At 43.0% G+C, this 16,814-nt stretch overlaps 1 protein-coding gene across 3 annotated transcripts; it reads left to right on the forward strand.

The window, feature by feature from the left end:
- Window positions 1-614: 614 nt before the first annotated feature.
- On the forward strand, window positions 615-12,067 carry MFSD6L (major facilitator superfamily domain containing 6 like). 3 transcript variants are annotated; one of them, XM_084838376.1, is made up of 2 exons: window positions 615-806; window positions 4,994-12,067. In XM_084838376.1, exon 2 carries the CDS (start codon window positions 5,028-5,030, stop codon window positions 6,954-6,956), a length of 1,929 nt encoding a protein of 642 aa, XP_084694502.1. In that variant the 5' UTR covers window positions 615-806; window positions 4,994-5,027; the 3' UTR covers window positions 6,957-12,067. The 3 variants fall into 3 exon arrangements, with proteins under 3 accessions (XP_084694502.1, XP_084694501.1, XP_084694500.1); XM_084838375.1 differs by having other exon boundaries at window positions 615-674; window positions 4,994-7,349; XM_084838374.1 differs by having other exon boundaries at window positions 805-890; window positions 4,994-7,349.
- The last annotated feature ends 4,747 nt before the right edge of the window (window positions 12,068-16,814 follow it).

The raw sequence follows: 16,814 nt of genomic DNA on the forward strand, positions 1-16,814 counted from the left end.
ATCTGTTCATGTCATTGTTTTACTGATTTGATTGACTAGCATTTTTTACTTTTTTGTTGTTAGCCATACTTGGTACACTGTGCACCGAGGGTTGCAGGATATAAATTTAGCAAAACGAAGTTCTGGAACAAGGGACAGTACTCTAAAGGAAAAAGCAGCCCATATTCTGTCAGATGTGCTAGAATAGGAACTGAAGGCCTCTCCGTGCCTATTTGAATTCCTTTTTCGGGGGAGGGGAAACATTCCTATTTGCTCCCCCAGAAGTCATGAGGTCACGCCATTTGGGGAAGGGGGGAACCCCACAGAACTCGATGGGGCTTACTTCTGAGTAGGCATGTAGAAGATTGTGCTCTGTAAGACCTCCAGCGCCAGAATAGCAGGGAAATGTCAGCAAAGGAACGAGGTGTCTGCAAAGTACAGGAAGAGGCGAGGTGCAGAGATCGAAACAGTCTCTCAGGTAAAGATAGGCGGGAAACAGGCCAAGAGGCCCCCAAGCGACGGATGATGCCGGGCGGGGGCACTTCCGATAAGGATTCGGCGGGATCTCCAAGGCCACCCGCCGTGTCCTAGCAACAGCCTGCCCCGCCCCTCGGGAGTCCGGGCCGAGTCTTGTCGCCCTCGAAAAGGGAGTCGGCGGACGGAGGGTCCCCCTGGAGTACTGCGAAGGCTTACAGGTGCGGGGGGCGGGGCTTCCCGCGCCACGGACAGGTGCCCCTTGGCGCATGCGCTCTGAGTGTCTCCCGTTAGCAGCGGCTGAGGCCGTGGCCCGCGCAGAAAAGCGGAAGAGGCTCGCCCCTTCCTCTCAGGTACGGGAAGCCCCGTGCGTGTTGTGGGAGTTCAGCGCGGAAGAGGCAGGCAGTGGTCGTGGTTGCTATGGCAGCCTTCCTAAGGTGTGGGGAAGAGGATGGGAGGCTTACGGTTCCCAGGCCCCACTTGCTGCCGGGTGAAACGGGAGGGGGGGAGCCCGTTGCGCTGGGCTGGTGACGCCGGACCTCCGGGCGGGAGAGGCTCGTTATGGCTGGCCAAGGGGCGCGTTCCCCCAAAGGACTGCCGTGGTACTTTTTAATCAGTCGCCCTTGTGAATGGATCATGTCTCATGGCCCCCTAGAGAGATTGGGGCTGCCACCTTTTAGCCTGGCCAATTAGGAACAGTTCAGCTATTCACATCCGTTTAATTATTTCTAATAAGAGTTGAGAAACAGGTCACGAAGGACTACTGGTCATAGAGCCCATTATTATATTCACAGCAACTTCAATTTTCAGAGTGGCTACGGCAGACACAATAACGCTTTTTATTATGTTTCTAGAAAACGCCTTCCCTTTTCGTTGTTTAAAAAGCATGCCCCCTTTTGCTTTTTAAGAAACCCTTTCTTCTGAAACGCGCATTTCTGAAACCGAAAGTGGCAGTGATTGAACAGACACCTGGTCTGCCTTCACACAAAAATAGAGAAACTATCCATATATTATCTCTACTGATGGGCACAGCTTCCAAAAATTTAATGATTTTTTGCAAGTATGAACAGGTGGCAACCCTAAGGGAGGCCATTCTTAGTGGTTCTGAAGTGTCCCCACAACTTCCCTCTGCAGGGGAAAAAAGCTGCTATTAGTGTGGGTTACTTTTGCTTTCAATTCTCCACTAAAGACATCTATATCTTTTTAAAAATAGCGTTATGCCTGCAGCTAAAATTTTACAGGTTGTAGCTGTAACTACTGCTATTGAAGGCTTCGTGGCACCAAAATTTTACACATTACAGCTGTACTTATGCTATTGAGGAAAGGCTTCCTGGCACCTTTCGGCTCTCATTATTCTTCCTTTGCTGTTCCCTTATAACCAAAGTCTAACTAAACCAAATTATGACTAGCTTTTCTTTTACCATTCAGTATTTCTTACTAGTAACTGGTCTTCACATTTTTCATCAACAAATGGCATGATAGCATTCCAATACTTCAGCTTCATCTCTTTCTGTGTGAGCAAGGTATTTCTGATATCAGCAGTCCAAATCTGGGTAAAAGTGCTGTCGAAAAAATGCTGGCAATCCAGGTTGGCTGCAGTGAAAGATCAGAGTTGGACTCTGCCTTTCCACTAGTTTTGAAATAAGGAATCATCTTACAATTTGCTGTTTGAAGATAGATAGATAGATAGATAGAGGAACCTTTGGCACGCTAGTTCTGCTGTTTTCTGAGCCTTAGGGCACCACAGAAGAACTCTATCTTATCCAGATAGTAACGCTGATTTTTTTTTAAAAAAAACAGCTCTTAGAAAACCTTGGACTTAGTCCTGTTCTGACTCACATTGTGCTGGTTTTACACATTTTGTTGTGGATTTGAAGCATAAAGCCAAAATGATTCCCCCGGACTGGGACTCCTTTTCTAAAATTATGTAGAGAGACAGAGACAGGAGATTGGAAAATGATGTCTCCTCTAAAACCTGGAGTCCTTTTTTATATGACTGGCAACATATAATTCAACCTCCTGTTGCTGACTAATATGGGAACTTTGTGCTGTTCACTTCCCAGTTTGACACAGGAATCCTCACATACTTGTTGCTAAAAATGTACTAAAAGATTCTCTGTCATAGACATTGAAACCTAAATTTAGCAGCTCTGTTATCTTCCCAAATCATTCCTCCCCATATCATGTTCCATTTTATTTTCCTGGTAAGAATGCAAAATACCCAGAAGCAGTAGTGTAGTGGCAAATTCAGAAGTGCAGGGTCCCTTTGTGACAGTCACAGCCATGCCCCCCCCCCCCCAGATCATACAACCTTGTAAGATATACAGCCTTCAGCTGGGATCCAAAAACAGTGCAGCTGAGAGTAAGGCAGTGGCATTTCAATTGGACGTCTGAGAAAAAATGCAGGGGTGTTAAAATCTTTTTCACTCACTCAAACCCAAACATTTTAGGTTTTCAAAATATACTCTATGGAAGCTTCACCCTCTCAGCTCAACCCTCATGGACAGATCCCTTCTTGTTTAAACAGCCCCCTTGTACACTCCCTTGGCACCCCAACATTACCCATTAGCCTTCCCTAAGCTCCTTCATTATACCTCCCCCCTCCCCCTCCAACAGAAACGTCCACACACCCAGCTGGATTGAACTACCTACACACACACACACACACACACATGCACAGTAGCGTAGTGGTAAATTTGGAAATGCAGGAGCTCATTGTGACAATCTCCACAGGCAGTCCAAAAATTTCAGGCAACTGTGTCGATCCATATCAACAAACCAGTTCTAGGAGTTTTCATCTGCACCAGGAGCATGTCTTTGGTAAAGCGAATAGGTCTTAATTGTCCATTCCAGACCAAGTCATCCCAAATACTTTGCATTCCAACATGGAACAATATATTGTTCCTTGGAGAATTCATTCCCCCCACAGCTATAGTGAGGATCACAGCTAAGCTCAGAGGGAACAGGGAATTCTGAGGGGGTGGCAGATGACAGAGTGCCTGCTAATGAAAAAGTGCTGGGGCTGCGTCCCTGCGAGCCCTGCCTCCACTACGTCACTACCCAGAAGCATCTTATCACCCAACAGATCTAAAATATGTCTAACCAAATGAAAAAAACACAGAGGCCAAATACTCAACGTTCTTTAAAATATGAGCACTGTCGTAGCCCAGATGTGTACTTTCAGAACCCTATGAGTTTTTCTAGGCGTTTATTTTCATCATATAGTAAATACACAGTTTCTCATTTTTTGTACAGAATCCAGATGTCTTTCATCCACCAATTACCTCTATTGTAATGATATAGCATTTTTCAACCTGCAATATTTTTTCTCTGGGAAAGTATGATTCTCCCTCATTTGCACTTCAATTGCTATTGTATAGCGTGCAATGTAGTTGCACAAGTGTCATGGTCACCTCTTGAATAGTTGCTATAGCATCAGTAATAATGATTGATATAATTCCTTCCCCCATCTTAACCATATATTATAGGTTATTTATTTTTAAATTTGTATTCTGGTTTTTGGGCCTCTAAGCTTTTTGTGACCTTTAAAAAGTTTTAGGCTGCAATCCTGTGCACAGGATGCTTAAATCCCATTTGATTTTTTACAACTCTTGTAAAATTAGTGGATGATTAGCCCCTCTCCCCATTGTGGAGGAAAGGGATTCCATATAAGTGTCCATGGATAAGGCTTAGCATGAATGTAGTGCTAAAAATAAAGATTCTTAAGTTATCTGGGAACGCTCTAACAACACAATCCTATTTATGTCTACTCAGAAGTAAGCCCCATTGAGTAAAATGGCCTTACATCCAAGTAAGGGTGCAATTATATGGCCACTAGACAGAGGCTAAATGGCCATAGGATTTTTTGTTTTCTGGGAACTTGAGCTCAGAGCCAACACTCCAAGATCGGTTCCCAGAAAACCACTTTCCTGCCCCCTCCCCCGCCAGTTCGTAGGTGGCACAGTTCGCCCCTGGCTCCGTGCTCAGAAGAGCAGTGCAGAGCAGGGTGAAGGGGTGTTCCTGGGGGTGGGGAGGGAAGGCAGAAGCACCGTTATGACACTTCCCATGTGCCATCTGGCCCCCGCTCCGAGGCACCTCGGCTAGACAGCTGAAATCAGCCATCTATCCGCAAATGCAGGGTTGCCAGGGCATGGAAAAGATCCCCTCTGCACTCCGCCCTCCCTGCATCGGATAGTCGGTCGCCTCCGAGTTTGGAGGTGGCCAACTCCCCCCATAGGATTGCACCCTCTGTGTATATGGGATTGCAGCCTAAGATTATCTGAGCCAGCAGGTAAAGAAGGATTTGTTTGATTCAAAACTTAGATTTTACTTTTCATGAACTCCTAAAAACTGTATCTGGTGCATAATATTTCTGTGAATGAAACCAACTCTTGTCATATTGTTATTAGTTACTATACCTGCACTACTGGATTGATTAATGCTACATTTTCCAGCACCACCAAGAAAAATGTTTCTTTTAACATTTCTAATTTGTTTTACACCATACTGACAAGTTTTCCTTTGCTTTATTAATTTGCAGTACAAAATTGGGAACCAAGCCTGCAGCTGAAGCCATGAGTATGAACAGCCAATGGGATGTGAACAAAGCCCTAACACTTGCTAACCTGTTCCATTTTCTTTACGGTGCAGGAAATGCTTGTACACTTCCATTTTTAACTCTGTACTTTCGGCAGCTCGGCCTGACTGCACCACTAGTAGGGATTATAATAGGACTCAAGCATTTAATCACTTCCCTTTGGGCTCCACTATGCTCCTATCTAGCAAAAACCCACAATAAAAGGAAAGTCCTCATCAGTGGATCGCTACTGTGCTCAGTTGGAGCTAGTTTGCTTCTTAGTCTTGTGCCACCACTGAGCAAGAATATTATCTATAATTATTGTAACATGAGCCAACATCCAGGTAAACTGCTGACTGCAACCCAGGTGCCTGATGCAAGTGTGAACAGTCTATTTACAATGAATACCAATCCTGCCCCAAATGACAAAATGATGTCTTCTGAATCGCTTGGAATGATCTCAACGGGCCTGGTTACTACTGGAAAGCCAACTGTAACATATACACCATTCAAAATGTATTCCTCTGTAAATATCCCTTCTATCATAAACAGTGGAGTCAATGATATTGACATAGGTACTCAGCAATTCACTGGTGTGACATCTGGTACTTCTGGGAATGAAGTTGCCCCAGAAGAACAAATGTTAGAGACACCTATTGCACATGCGCCTGTGAAGGCAACTAGAGGCTCAACTACTGGCATCATAAATATTGGAGAAAACGGCTCCTCAGGAAGAAATACTACCTTCACATTTCACACAGCGCCAGTACCCCTTATGGAGACACCGTATAAATTCAAAAACCTGTCAGGACGCTGGGAAAGAGCACAGGATGTAAGTTCTCAGTTACTACAAGGAACTGACTTCTTGGACAGTGAGCATCAGGTCTTTCTTATGGTGTTAGGTGCTGTTGTGCTTTGGGAGCTCCTGGCTGCACCTCTTGGATGGATGGTTGATGACAGCCTCTATGAGTATCTTGACTTTGTTGATGCTGCGGACAAATATGGAAACCTTTGGATCTGGAGGTACTTAGGTGCATCTGTGGGAGTTTGCAGTGTAGCAGTATTTGTGGATCAACTGGAATGCTTTTTGAGTAGTAATATCCCACGTTTTTCAGTACATTTTTATGGCTATGCCTTGTTGATAACCTTAACATTATTTGTCAGTGTTTTCTTCCCCATCCATGTGTCCAAAAAAAATGAACATGTCAATAAAACAGGAAAAGCTTTGAACCTCATTGGGAGCGATGGCCGAACCATCCTGTCTGCTGTCACTGTCTTCCTCACGGGGGCCATTGGGTCAACTGTGCAGAATTTTCTTTTCTGGCAAATGCAAGACCAAGGCAGCAGTGAGTTATACATGGGCCTCTCAGTGGCCATTGGACTGATTGCTGAAATCCTGCTCTACATCTTCAAAAGCAAGCTACTACGGGCTCTCTCGGGTGGTGGCACCGTTGCCTTGAGCTTAAGCTGCCTGGCAGCACAGCTGCTCTACTATTCATTCCTGTGGAACTCCTGGGCAGTGCTGCCAATTCAGATCTTCTGTGCCTTCAGCAATGGCGCCTTGTGGTGGGCTGTGAACATGCTGGCAGATGACATTGCCACTCCTGGCACAGAGAGGTCTCTGCACCTTGTCCTGCAGGGCCTCTCTTGTGGATGTGGAGCCAGTCTGGGAAGCTTTGCAGGGGGGTTTGTTGTGAACAGTTTTGGTCTAGCAGTACTTTACAGGGCATGCTCCATTACTTTAGTACTCTGGTTAATCTTGTTCATAATTGTCCAATCCAAGTTGCCACGCCAGAAAAGAATTAATTATTCCCGTCTCCTAGCTGCAGATTCTAGCGATATGAGTGACTCAGATGATGATCATGATAAGGAAAGGGACTGGCTGGTAAAAGCTATGAAGGATGAGAACTTCAATAGGAATTGGTAAAAGTCTTGCATTCCATCAATCTGGGGCCAAAGAATAGCCATCAGTGAAATAGGGTGAAGTTATTAGAAATGGTGCACATGAAATTTATAAGGAGCTATTCTAACAGTGGGATTTTGTGGTGTACATATTTGCTCAGGAAGCAATTATAAAGATTTTATAAAGATTTTATTTTCTTAAGATTAATTTATTGTAAATACTTGTAGCAACTTTCTTTTTCTAAATTTAAGTTTTCAAGATTCAGGGAAAGGGGACTTTGAATTGTTTCTGCTGAAATTAATGTAGTTTTTAGTCTTCCAAATTGACCAATTCTGTCAATCTTTAATGTAATAGTTGGCCATACTGGAGGCTGTAGTTCATAGCAATTGAATCTTTTTTTAAAAGTTAGAATTCTTCAAAGTTAACATAGTGCTTCTCTTGTGAGTTTCATTCAGAGTTGGACAGTGACTGCTAAGGCAATGAATATTCTGCTTGTTTTTCCAACGTTTTTATGGATACCAGAGCACTTTTAAGAAGGTTGCTGGGATTTTGCTGTGAAATTGTTTAGGATCTATGTTGATTTATTTCTGGCGAACCACACAGCTTCCTTTTGGTTGGTTTTGTTTTTTTAATCCTACAAGATAACTGATAATCTGTCGCTTTCATACACTAAGGCTATGGTGATAGGCGGCTGCCTCCGAACTTGGAGGCAGCCGCCTCTCCCAATGCAGGGCAGCAGAAGCACGGAGGGGATCGTCCCCCCCACACTTCAGCCACCCTGCATTTGCAGCTAGAGAGCCAATTTCAGCTGTCTAGCCAAGGGAAGGCGGAGCGGGGGAGGCGCCTGCCAGACAACACATAGGATGTGTTGTACCAGTATTTCTGCCTTCCCCCCACCTGGAACACCCTGTTTTTGCCGCTCCATGCTCCTCTTCTTAGCGTGGAGCACGGGGCCATTCCAAGCTTCCTGCGAGGCAGCATGGGAAGCGGGGAAGGTCAGTTCTCTGGGAACCGACCTCGGAGTGCAGGCTCTGAGGTCAGTTCCCGGAAACTGTCGTATCCTATGGCTGTCTAGCTGCTGACCAGTGGCCATAGGATTGCTCCCTAAAATCATTTTTAAACTTTTAACACATCTGTAACATGAATATAAAATCTACATGGAACACAATAGCATGTATGAAACACTCTCCAAGGTCTGTAACCCAGCACAAACAGATAATGGGGAAGGGGAGGTTTCTAGGATGTATGACTTAGCTTCACTTCGGTAATGCATAACAGGAATCTTTTGTAATTACTCAAAGGGTTTTGCTTAAATGCTCAGGCATAGCCTGATCTGGTTTGACTGATATAGGGTGCTTCCAGACAGAGGGCTCCTAGCACTAACAATCCAAAGGCATTTTACAGCTTTTCTTAACTGATTTTTTCTATTAAAAAAAAATAGATGGAAGAAACAGTAGGAATGGGACAGCTACAGATTGAAGACAAGGATGTCTGAAACACCCACACCCCTGTAAAATTCTGTGAATGAGTCAATGCAATTGCACAGTAAAAGCCTTGTCTGGAAGCACCATAATTTTCAAGGGAGTAATAGTGAACCAACTCTGGAGGTTACAAAGCCCACCATAAGGCACTTGACTCCCAACATGTTGTTCACCTTAAAGAGTGTACTCCTACAGACAGTAGGCATGTGCTCATAGATGCTGGAGAAAGGCTCTATCTTTATTTCACAGGAGAACCAAGATTCAGGGGGATGTTATAAGTATCATGGGAAGTAGGAAGATGATCTTTCAAATACCACAAAACAGAGAAGTCATTCACCTTTTTGCCCCCATCTTGCAGCTAGTAGCAAATAAGAAGAGAGGTGATTTGTCCGGTGAAAACTGCACTGCTGCTAACAAAGTGCCTTTTGATTGGAGGAAGTTTGAATGGCATGTTTTCACTTCAGCAGAGGTTGATAGCGAGAACAGTATTAGGGAAAGATGGTACTTCGAGAAGCAATCTCTTTTTTTTTACGCATTCATCAATAAGAAAGAAATCACATTCGAGATTGCATAGTTAAGAGCTCTCTCTGGTGCAAATCTATTTTTGCCATTCACAATCATCTAGTAAAATTGCCCTGTGAATAGATTTGTCCTAGTGCCACAATCATTTAAAACTTTTATTTCTGTCTATGATCATGTCAATACTGGGCCAGTTGGCATGTCTTGATAAGCCACCCCGAAAATAAGCCACAGTGGGTTGGTTGTTCACTTGCTAATCCACGTTACTCCTGTCAGATGATCAGGGGCTCTGTGGATTGCCATGGCTTGTTTTCCCCTTAATCCTCCCGACTGCTCCCAGCATGTATCCCATGGGCCTTTGCAGCACAACCTCAGCAACCAACACCATAGATAGGATGGGAGACAGACTTTGCTCTCTTCAAAGGTGCTGCTGAGTAGAACTCACTTACTTTGTACTACCATGTAGGCTTTGAATATATGGGAGAAAGTAAGCAGCAACCAAGGACATGGTTTGGGGTAGGAGTGAAAACATTTTTCTGCCTTAAGCACTGATGTCTGGGGAAGGTTTTACCCCTATCAGCTGTGTCCCAGATTGCAGCTGGTTTACTTTGTCCATAGAACTCAGTGGAAGCCCTTGAAAACCAAAGCTGTTCCTATACGGCTAGACCCATCCTTTATTGGCATAACTTCACCCCAGGTTCTCTTTCTTGGTTATAGTGAAGTAAGGCAACAGTTTGTTCATGGGATGACCTTTGGCATTACTTTTGGGAGTGAATACATGTATTTTACTGGAATATGCCATCTACCCAATATGTTCAAGAAAGAATTGGATCCTAAATTCTTATATCCAGCTGTTGGAATTCATCTTCAAACAAATTGCATGGATGACTCATTCTGATAAAATGTTCTCATGTTTATCCATGTATAGAAATAATTTCAGAAGGCATTCTGAAGATGTGAATATTATGTCAGAACTTACAACTCGTAATATTTAACATGAATTACATAGCTTTAGGGCGCAATTGTATGCATGTTCAGACAGAAAGAAATCCTGCAACTTCCAGCATTCTCCAGCTAGCATGGCTGGCTTGGGAAACCTGGGAGATTTCTCTGTCTAAACATGCATAGGATTGAGCCCTTAGAACCTTGGAAACACAATAAAGATGAACGGTAAAGATCATAGATACACTGGGGTGTTTAACAAAAGGGAAAGATCTAGTTGCAATAAATACTTTTAAGATCCATTGATTTGGGGGGTGAGTGGCAGGATTTAGGCTGTAATCTTATGCACACTTTCCTGGGAGTAAGCCTCAGTGAACACAGTGGGACTTACTTCTGAGTATACATAGGATTGTACTGCATAGCACATGTTCAATTCTTCCATAAAGCCAGTGGGACTTAAAAATGCTTAAGTTTGGCTGAATTGTGCCATTAATTCTGACAAAAATTTAAATACAAGGAAAGTAGAGTTATGTCACCAATTTAGACCAATAGACATTCAGACCATACTACACTGTCATGTGGGTGCTTTAAAATAATTATTTAATTATTTTAAATACTGTAAGCATGTTATACATAATTGCAAAATCTCTGTAGGGATTGTGCGGGATTATTTTGCTGATCTCACAGGTATTGACTAGTCAGCGTCCACAGCTAATGGGCTATGAAATCTGCAGAAGTCTCTGACTTTTCCCCAACGTATTAGAAATATGCAGAACCATTTTTTCCAGAGCTTGCTCCAGTCCATTAAAAATGTGTGCATTCCAGGACAGCAAAGCACTTTTAAACCACCCCTTCCACGCTTAAAATGTTGTCTTCGCTGTAAGCCCGCTCATTTTTTCTACCACAAGACTTTTCAGCCATCTACTGACATGTATATTGTGCAGCCTGACCTTATTAATTTATTCTAGTCTTATACCTTGGTTAGGTGTGCTTAGTACAGTTGTGTTTTTCTCTTAATATCTCCTAATTGAGCTCCTTTTACAAGTAAATTGCCATCTCTTGCTGTTTCTTCAAACAACCAAGTATCTGAAAGTCAGGCTGAGTGTGTTTGGTTTTGATTCCAAATTTGAAAACATAGTTGAATATTCTTAAGAGTTCAGGTTAACTAACTTATAATGTGGTGTATTTATTGTATCACTTTCCACCAAGACATACTCTTAACTTTGTGGTTGCCTTCTACAGCACTCCCAGGTATTTGCGTTCTCTCTGGCTTTTTACTGTAACTGTGTAAGGTTGAATGTGTTGTTTCACCGAGTAAGGTTTGCAAATGTTTCCATTGGGTTTGATTTCTTGTAGAATTCAAATATCCTGTGACTTGCTTATCACAGATTGCCTCAGTGCCGAGTTACCAAAGAGAAATGTGTTGACAAGTATAGATGAGAGATTTTTAGTTTCTCTACATTTGTTCTGCAGATGTATGAATCACTCCAGGTTCCTCAAAAGAGATTCGGTGGGAATTTGTAGTGAAGTATGAAATCTGAAAATTCATGCTGCCTAAGTAGATTTTCCCCAGTTCTGCTTTTTGCAAATTGGTCTCCTTCTGTCCTTTTCTGTAGAACAGCCGAAAGCAGCTGTGTAATTTCTTCATTTTGTTTACATCAATACATTATTATGAAGAATTTTTGAAATATCAAAAATTGAATCTCTCTGTGATGTTTCTGATCTACCACTTATGTCACTGCATTCATTTTGCTACTAAATTATAGAGTTGCTCTCCATTTTGCCAGTATGTGAAACCTTTGTGATGAAGACCTCTGGAACTTAAGTTTATATGGGTTATTCTTCACTCTCTAGAAAAATGAAAAATTACTGCTTGGTATTCAAATATTAGGATTTTGGCTGTTTCTTTTACAGATTTCATTGTTGGATTCCTTATATTCCTCCTGATAAATTGGGGACATTGATATTCATTTTGCTGCTAATATGAGATGTTGTCACTTTAAAAAGTAAATACTGATTGATATCAAAGTCAAAAGCCAATATCTGCTCAGCCCAAGCAGAACATGTGATGTTAGATGTACATGAAAAACCTACTTCAGAATAGAACTTTCTTATTTGCTTCCAGTAGTGTCCATTGTACCTGGTGCCTTTTATGCGATGGTGACGGAGTGTTCAATAAAACAAATCGAACTTCAGGCTCTGCCTCATAAACTTGGGCCTAGTTCTCACAACTGTTACGAGATTAAAATCCCATGCTTGTAAATTGCCTGGAATAAATCTCTAAAGGTTGCTATACCTTCCTTTCCGCTCACAGTGCTTTCCACACCAGAAAAGTCTCCTTAGCCTTCAACTATTTTGTTAATTTAAACTGTTGTACTTCATTTTTTCCTATGCAAAACCGAACTATCAAAACAGATGTGAGATGACACACATTAAGAGTTCTGTGCTTTGCTTCACTTAATCAATGAAAGTGAGTCACTTTCATTGATTGAGATTCTTTCCCATTTTTTGTATGTAATTAAGATGTAATAATAGGTGTCTTGTTTTAATCTACAACAACAACAAGCTTTCATGTGTTTCTGCTTTAACAAGAAACAGCCATTTTGTTTCTCCACAGAGGTTTGGCATACCTTTCTCTACGGTTTGACAATGAGTCTATATAACCACCAAAGGATACAGCAACGGAGCTGTACAAGCAAGATGTTCTAAAGGTTTAATGATAGCAGATGGAACACAGACCTTTTAAAAAAACAAAAAATGCTACCATGGCAGTAACCCTGAAAATGGCATGACTCCCTAGTTTAATCAGCTGTGTTGTCGTTAATAGATAAGTAGCTGAATTCATAGGGAGGAGAGTTTGTTTTAGCATTTTGTTTAGAGATAGGCTTATCTGTGTAATATATGGGGTTGCCTCTTAGCAATTAGTGCACAACTTTTTGTCTTACTCTACGTAATATCTTGTGTAGGAATTGTGTTTACTTGGGGGCCGTAATGTGGAAAAATATATTTTTTTCATGTCAGAATAATCCTTTGTCCAAATTCTTATTTTCTCCCCAAGATACTGCCTGAGTCTTTTCTTACTGATTCTGTAGAGATTATATATTTGAAGGTAGCATATTTTTTAAGGCTGCAATCTCAAGCATGTTTACTCCCAAGTGCATTAGTTCCATTGAACTCCGTGGGTCTTTAGTTAGGATGGGGTTGTAAATCTCTGTTTAAAAACCACATATATTTTGCAAGTGAATGATACATTTTCTGCTACTGTCTCTGGGCATAATGTAATGGTGAGTAGTGGATCAAGGTGCTTTTCTGAGCCTGAGCAGGAACCTGGGCTCCTCCCACATTGGGCTTTATAGGATGGTCATGAAATAGTCTCAAAATGCTACCATGCCCCATATAAGGTAATTCAACTGTGCATGCTCTACTGTGGGCTGATCTTTATCAAGTCAATAGTGAAAGGACAGAGTAAATAGGGGGAAATTATTCACTCCCAAAATGTAAATATATTTAGTTCTCTGAAATGGAAAGGCTGGATAGTACAAACAATAGTAAATACTTCACGCCATGCACAATCATCCTATGGAGGGCATTGCTACAGTGTATGTGATTGGCAATTAGCATACATGGTTCCCAGCACATATTAGATATATGGAAGGTATCTCAAGCATTAGCTGCTTGCCATGAATGATAGCCAAAAGTACAACCTCCAACTTCAGAGACAATATACCTCCACATACCAGGAGTTGCTGGATTAACTGAGGAGATCCCCATCTGCCCAGCTTATGAACCTCTCTGGGGTATCAGTCTGGTTCCTGTTTGTACAGATTCTGAGTTTGTATGGATTCTGAGGCTAAATGGGCCTAGAGTTGATTGGCATTTTCTTGCAGGAGTCTTGTATCTTTAAGAGTTGCACAACATGCAGAAATTCACCAGCTGCAGTTTTCCCCAGCATGGAAGGAGTGATAGGAATAGCTGTTCTGGTTGAATTGCTGCCTTTTATGTTGCATATTAAAGGCACCATTAGGGGTTAAAATAGCAACCAAAGTGAGAAAGGACAGGAAGTGATAAAGGGCACTGTATGCATCAAAGCACTGAGGCAGGCAATGGTGTGCATAATTACCAAAATGGCATCATAAGATCCATCAGGATCCATAAGATCCTGAAAGATTTCAATCTAAAATTCTTCAAGGGCAGTATATTACTGCATGGAAAGTACCTAGCTCAATCCTGTTCCCTCCCAGGAGTGCCATCTGATAGTAAACATAAAAAGAGCCCTACTCGATCAGACCAAAGACATATCTACTCCACAGTGGCCAACTAGATCACTATCAGAAGCTGACAAGCAATAGCCCACCATTCTTCCCCAGCAACTGGTATTCAGAGGCATGCTGCCTTTGAACCTAGGGGTAACATGTAGCCATCATGGCTGGTACCATTGCTAGCCTTTTCCTCCATGAACTTGTCCAATTTTTTCCACCAAATTACCTGAAACAATTACCATAATACAAGCCAGGCTCCAGGGTAGGGGCTGTCTTGACAGATCATCCTGGGGAAACCAAATCTGATTTAAAAGCAACTTAGAAGGGTAGACACAAAGGGTTGAGGCATTTCCACAGGCATTTTCAACAGCAGCCCAGTGTCAACTGCACCTTTAAAAAATTAACAAACAACCCACCCCCACCAAGACCATCACCACATGCACCCCTTGTAAATAAATGCAATGAGTTGGTATTATTTTTCTAGGCTATCAGTTGTAACAAGAAAGAGAGCATAGTGTGTGTTAATAACTTCTGAACTGTGCTGCATCTTTAATGAATTCAAATTGTTCTAGTCGGACAACAGGTAGGGAAGTGTAGTCTAGGTAACATACCATTAACTAAACAAAACAATCTGACTTGGATTCCTGCATTGAGGATGCTCTGACTTGGATTCCTGCATTGAGCAGGGGGTTGGACTCAGTGGTCTTGTAGGCCCCTTCCAACCCTACTACTATTCTATTCTGTTCTATTCTCTTCAATCAACTGAGACAACGGACAGCCTTCTGCCACTCCAATCTGTCTGCAAAGCCACTTTAGACAATCACACCTGAGTAACCAAAACACTTCAGGGAGTTGAAATGCTTGCAGGCTTCCCACAGCCATCCGGCTGAGCACTCTGGGAAACAGTTCACTGGACTAGATGGATCTTTGATCCAGCAGGGTTCTTCTTATGTTCGTATGACTAAGGGCGCAATCCTAACTAGATAGGCGGCCACCTCCGACCTCGGAGGCGACCTATCCAAAGCAAGGCAGGAGAGGCACGGCGGGGTTCATTCCCTCTGCGCCTCTCCTGCCTTGCTATTTTTCAGTAGACAGCCATTTTGGCTGTCTAGCGGTGGGGGGCCAGCCAGGAGAGGAAGCTGCCATATGACACATTGGATGTGTCGTACACGCAGCTCCACCCTCCCCACCCCGGAATGCCCCCCAGCCCTGCCCCTTTGCAATCGCTCTGTGCTCCTCTTCCAAATGTGGAGGATGGGGCTTCTCCACGCTGCCTCCGAGGCAGTGCAGATGAGGGGAGCAGTCAGTTTTCCAGGAACCGACCTTGGAGTGCGGGCTCTGAGGTCAGTTCCTGGAAATGATCATATCCTTTGGCCCTCTAGAAGTGTCTAGCAGCCATAGGATTGCTCTCTCCATATTGTTGTTGTTGTTGTTCAGGCATTCAGTCGTGTCCGACTCTTCGTGACCCCATGGACCATAGCACGCCAGGCCTTCCTGTCCTGCGTTCTCTCCCGGAGCGTGCTCAAGTCCATATTCATTGCATTCTCTCCATATACTTTCTGGTTATTAAATTAGGGAATTTGAAGAGTTTTGGTGAAAAACGGAACTCCATAATAGCTTTCAATCAATGTGAATAGTTCTTCATGTACTTGTTTTATAGAAGATGACTCATTGCAAGTTGCAACCAACATAACAGTACTACATAAGAAGAAGAGGAAATTTTGACTATTCTTTTTCCACCGTAAGAACGGGGATGGGGAACCTGTGGTCCTTTGGATGTTGTTGCATGGCCAATGGTCAGGGATGATGGGAGTTGTAGTGCATCATCTGGAGGGGCATAAGTCACCTATCCCTGCTTTAGAACATAGTTGCAATCCAGTTGCCTCTGGTAGTTGGAAGTGGACAGTAAAGGGCAATGAACACTAGACAGCTGTTACGTCGTCTGTAAAAGTGCAGAAGAAGCTCTGCCAGAAAAAAAGTGTCCTCCTGCAAACAGGCATTTATCTTGGAGAGTGTGCACTGTTTGATCAAAGTAAGGGCAGAGGGAGATTAATAATGCTTATTCTGCCTCTTTCTTCACTGCCTTTGGTGCAAGAGGTTGGGGGAGAGACGCACAGAGGGCATAAAATCACAAATGCGTTTGGAAGTCATCTGGTGCTTTGCTATACAATATTGGGGGGGGGGGGCTCTAATGCATCCAATCTGCAATTTAGGGGATTGGTTTGAAAAGTACCAATCAGGTTAGTTTACTCAGAAAGAGCTATGTAATATAGTTTCAACTTCAGTATGGCATCGTTTTGCATAGAGAGTGAAGTAGAGAAAGGAAACATCCAGCATGAATGGCCGAGTACCCTGTGGATAAAGCCTGCAAGACGGTAATAGAATTTACTTTGGCGTTTCATTTTCTAAAGGTCTTGAAAGGGTCCAAACGAGCGGCTAAGCCTTATTTCCACCAGAGGGCGCCCCTCTGTGTCACAAATGGACCAACATCCAGCCTCCTGCAGCCTCTGATTCTATTCCATCTCCAGGCAGCTGTGCAAACGCATCTCGGGTGTGGAACTGGCAGGCGGCGGCAGCTGCCAGGCAGGTAGCAGGGCTCGGCTGCATTCTATGTTCCTTTGATTTTGTGTGTTTTTAATTTCCTAATTTCTCTTTCAAAGGACGGCCTCTGGCTTTCTGGC

Source organism: Heloderma suspectum, chromosome 2, assembly GCF_057233095.1.
Source record: "Heloderma suspectum isolate Gila_16-S chromosome 2, 16-S_ref, whole genome shotgun sequence".
NCBI classification, from domain to species: Eukaryota; Metazoa; Chordata; class Lepidosauria; order Squamata; family Helodermatidae; genus Heloderma; species Heloderma suspectum.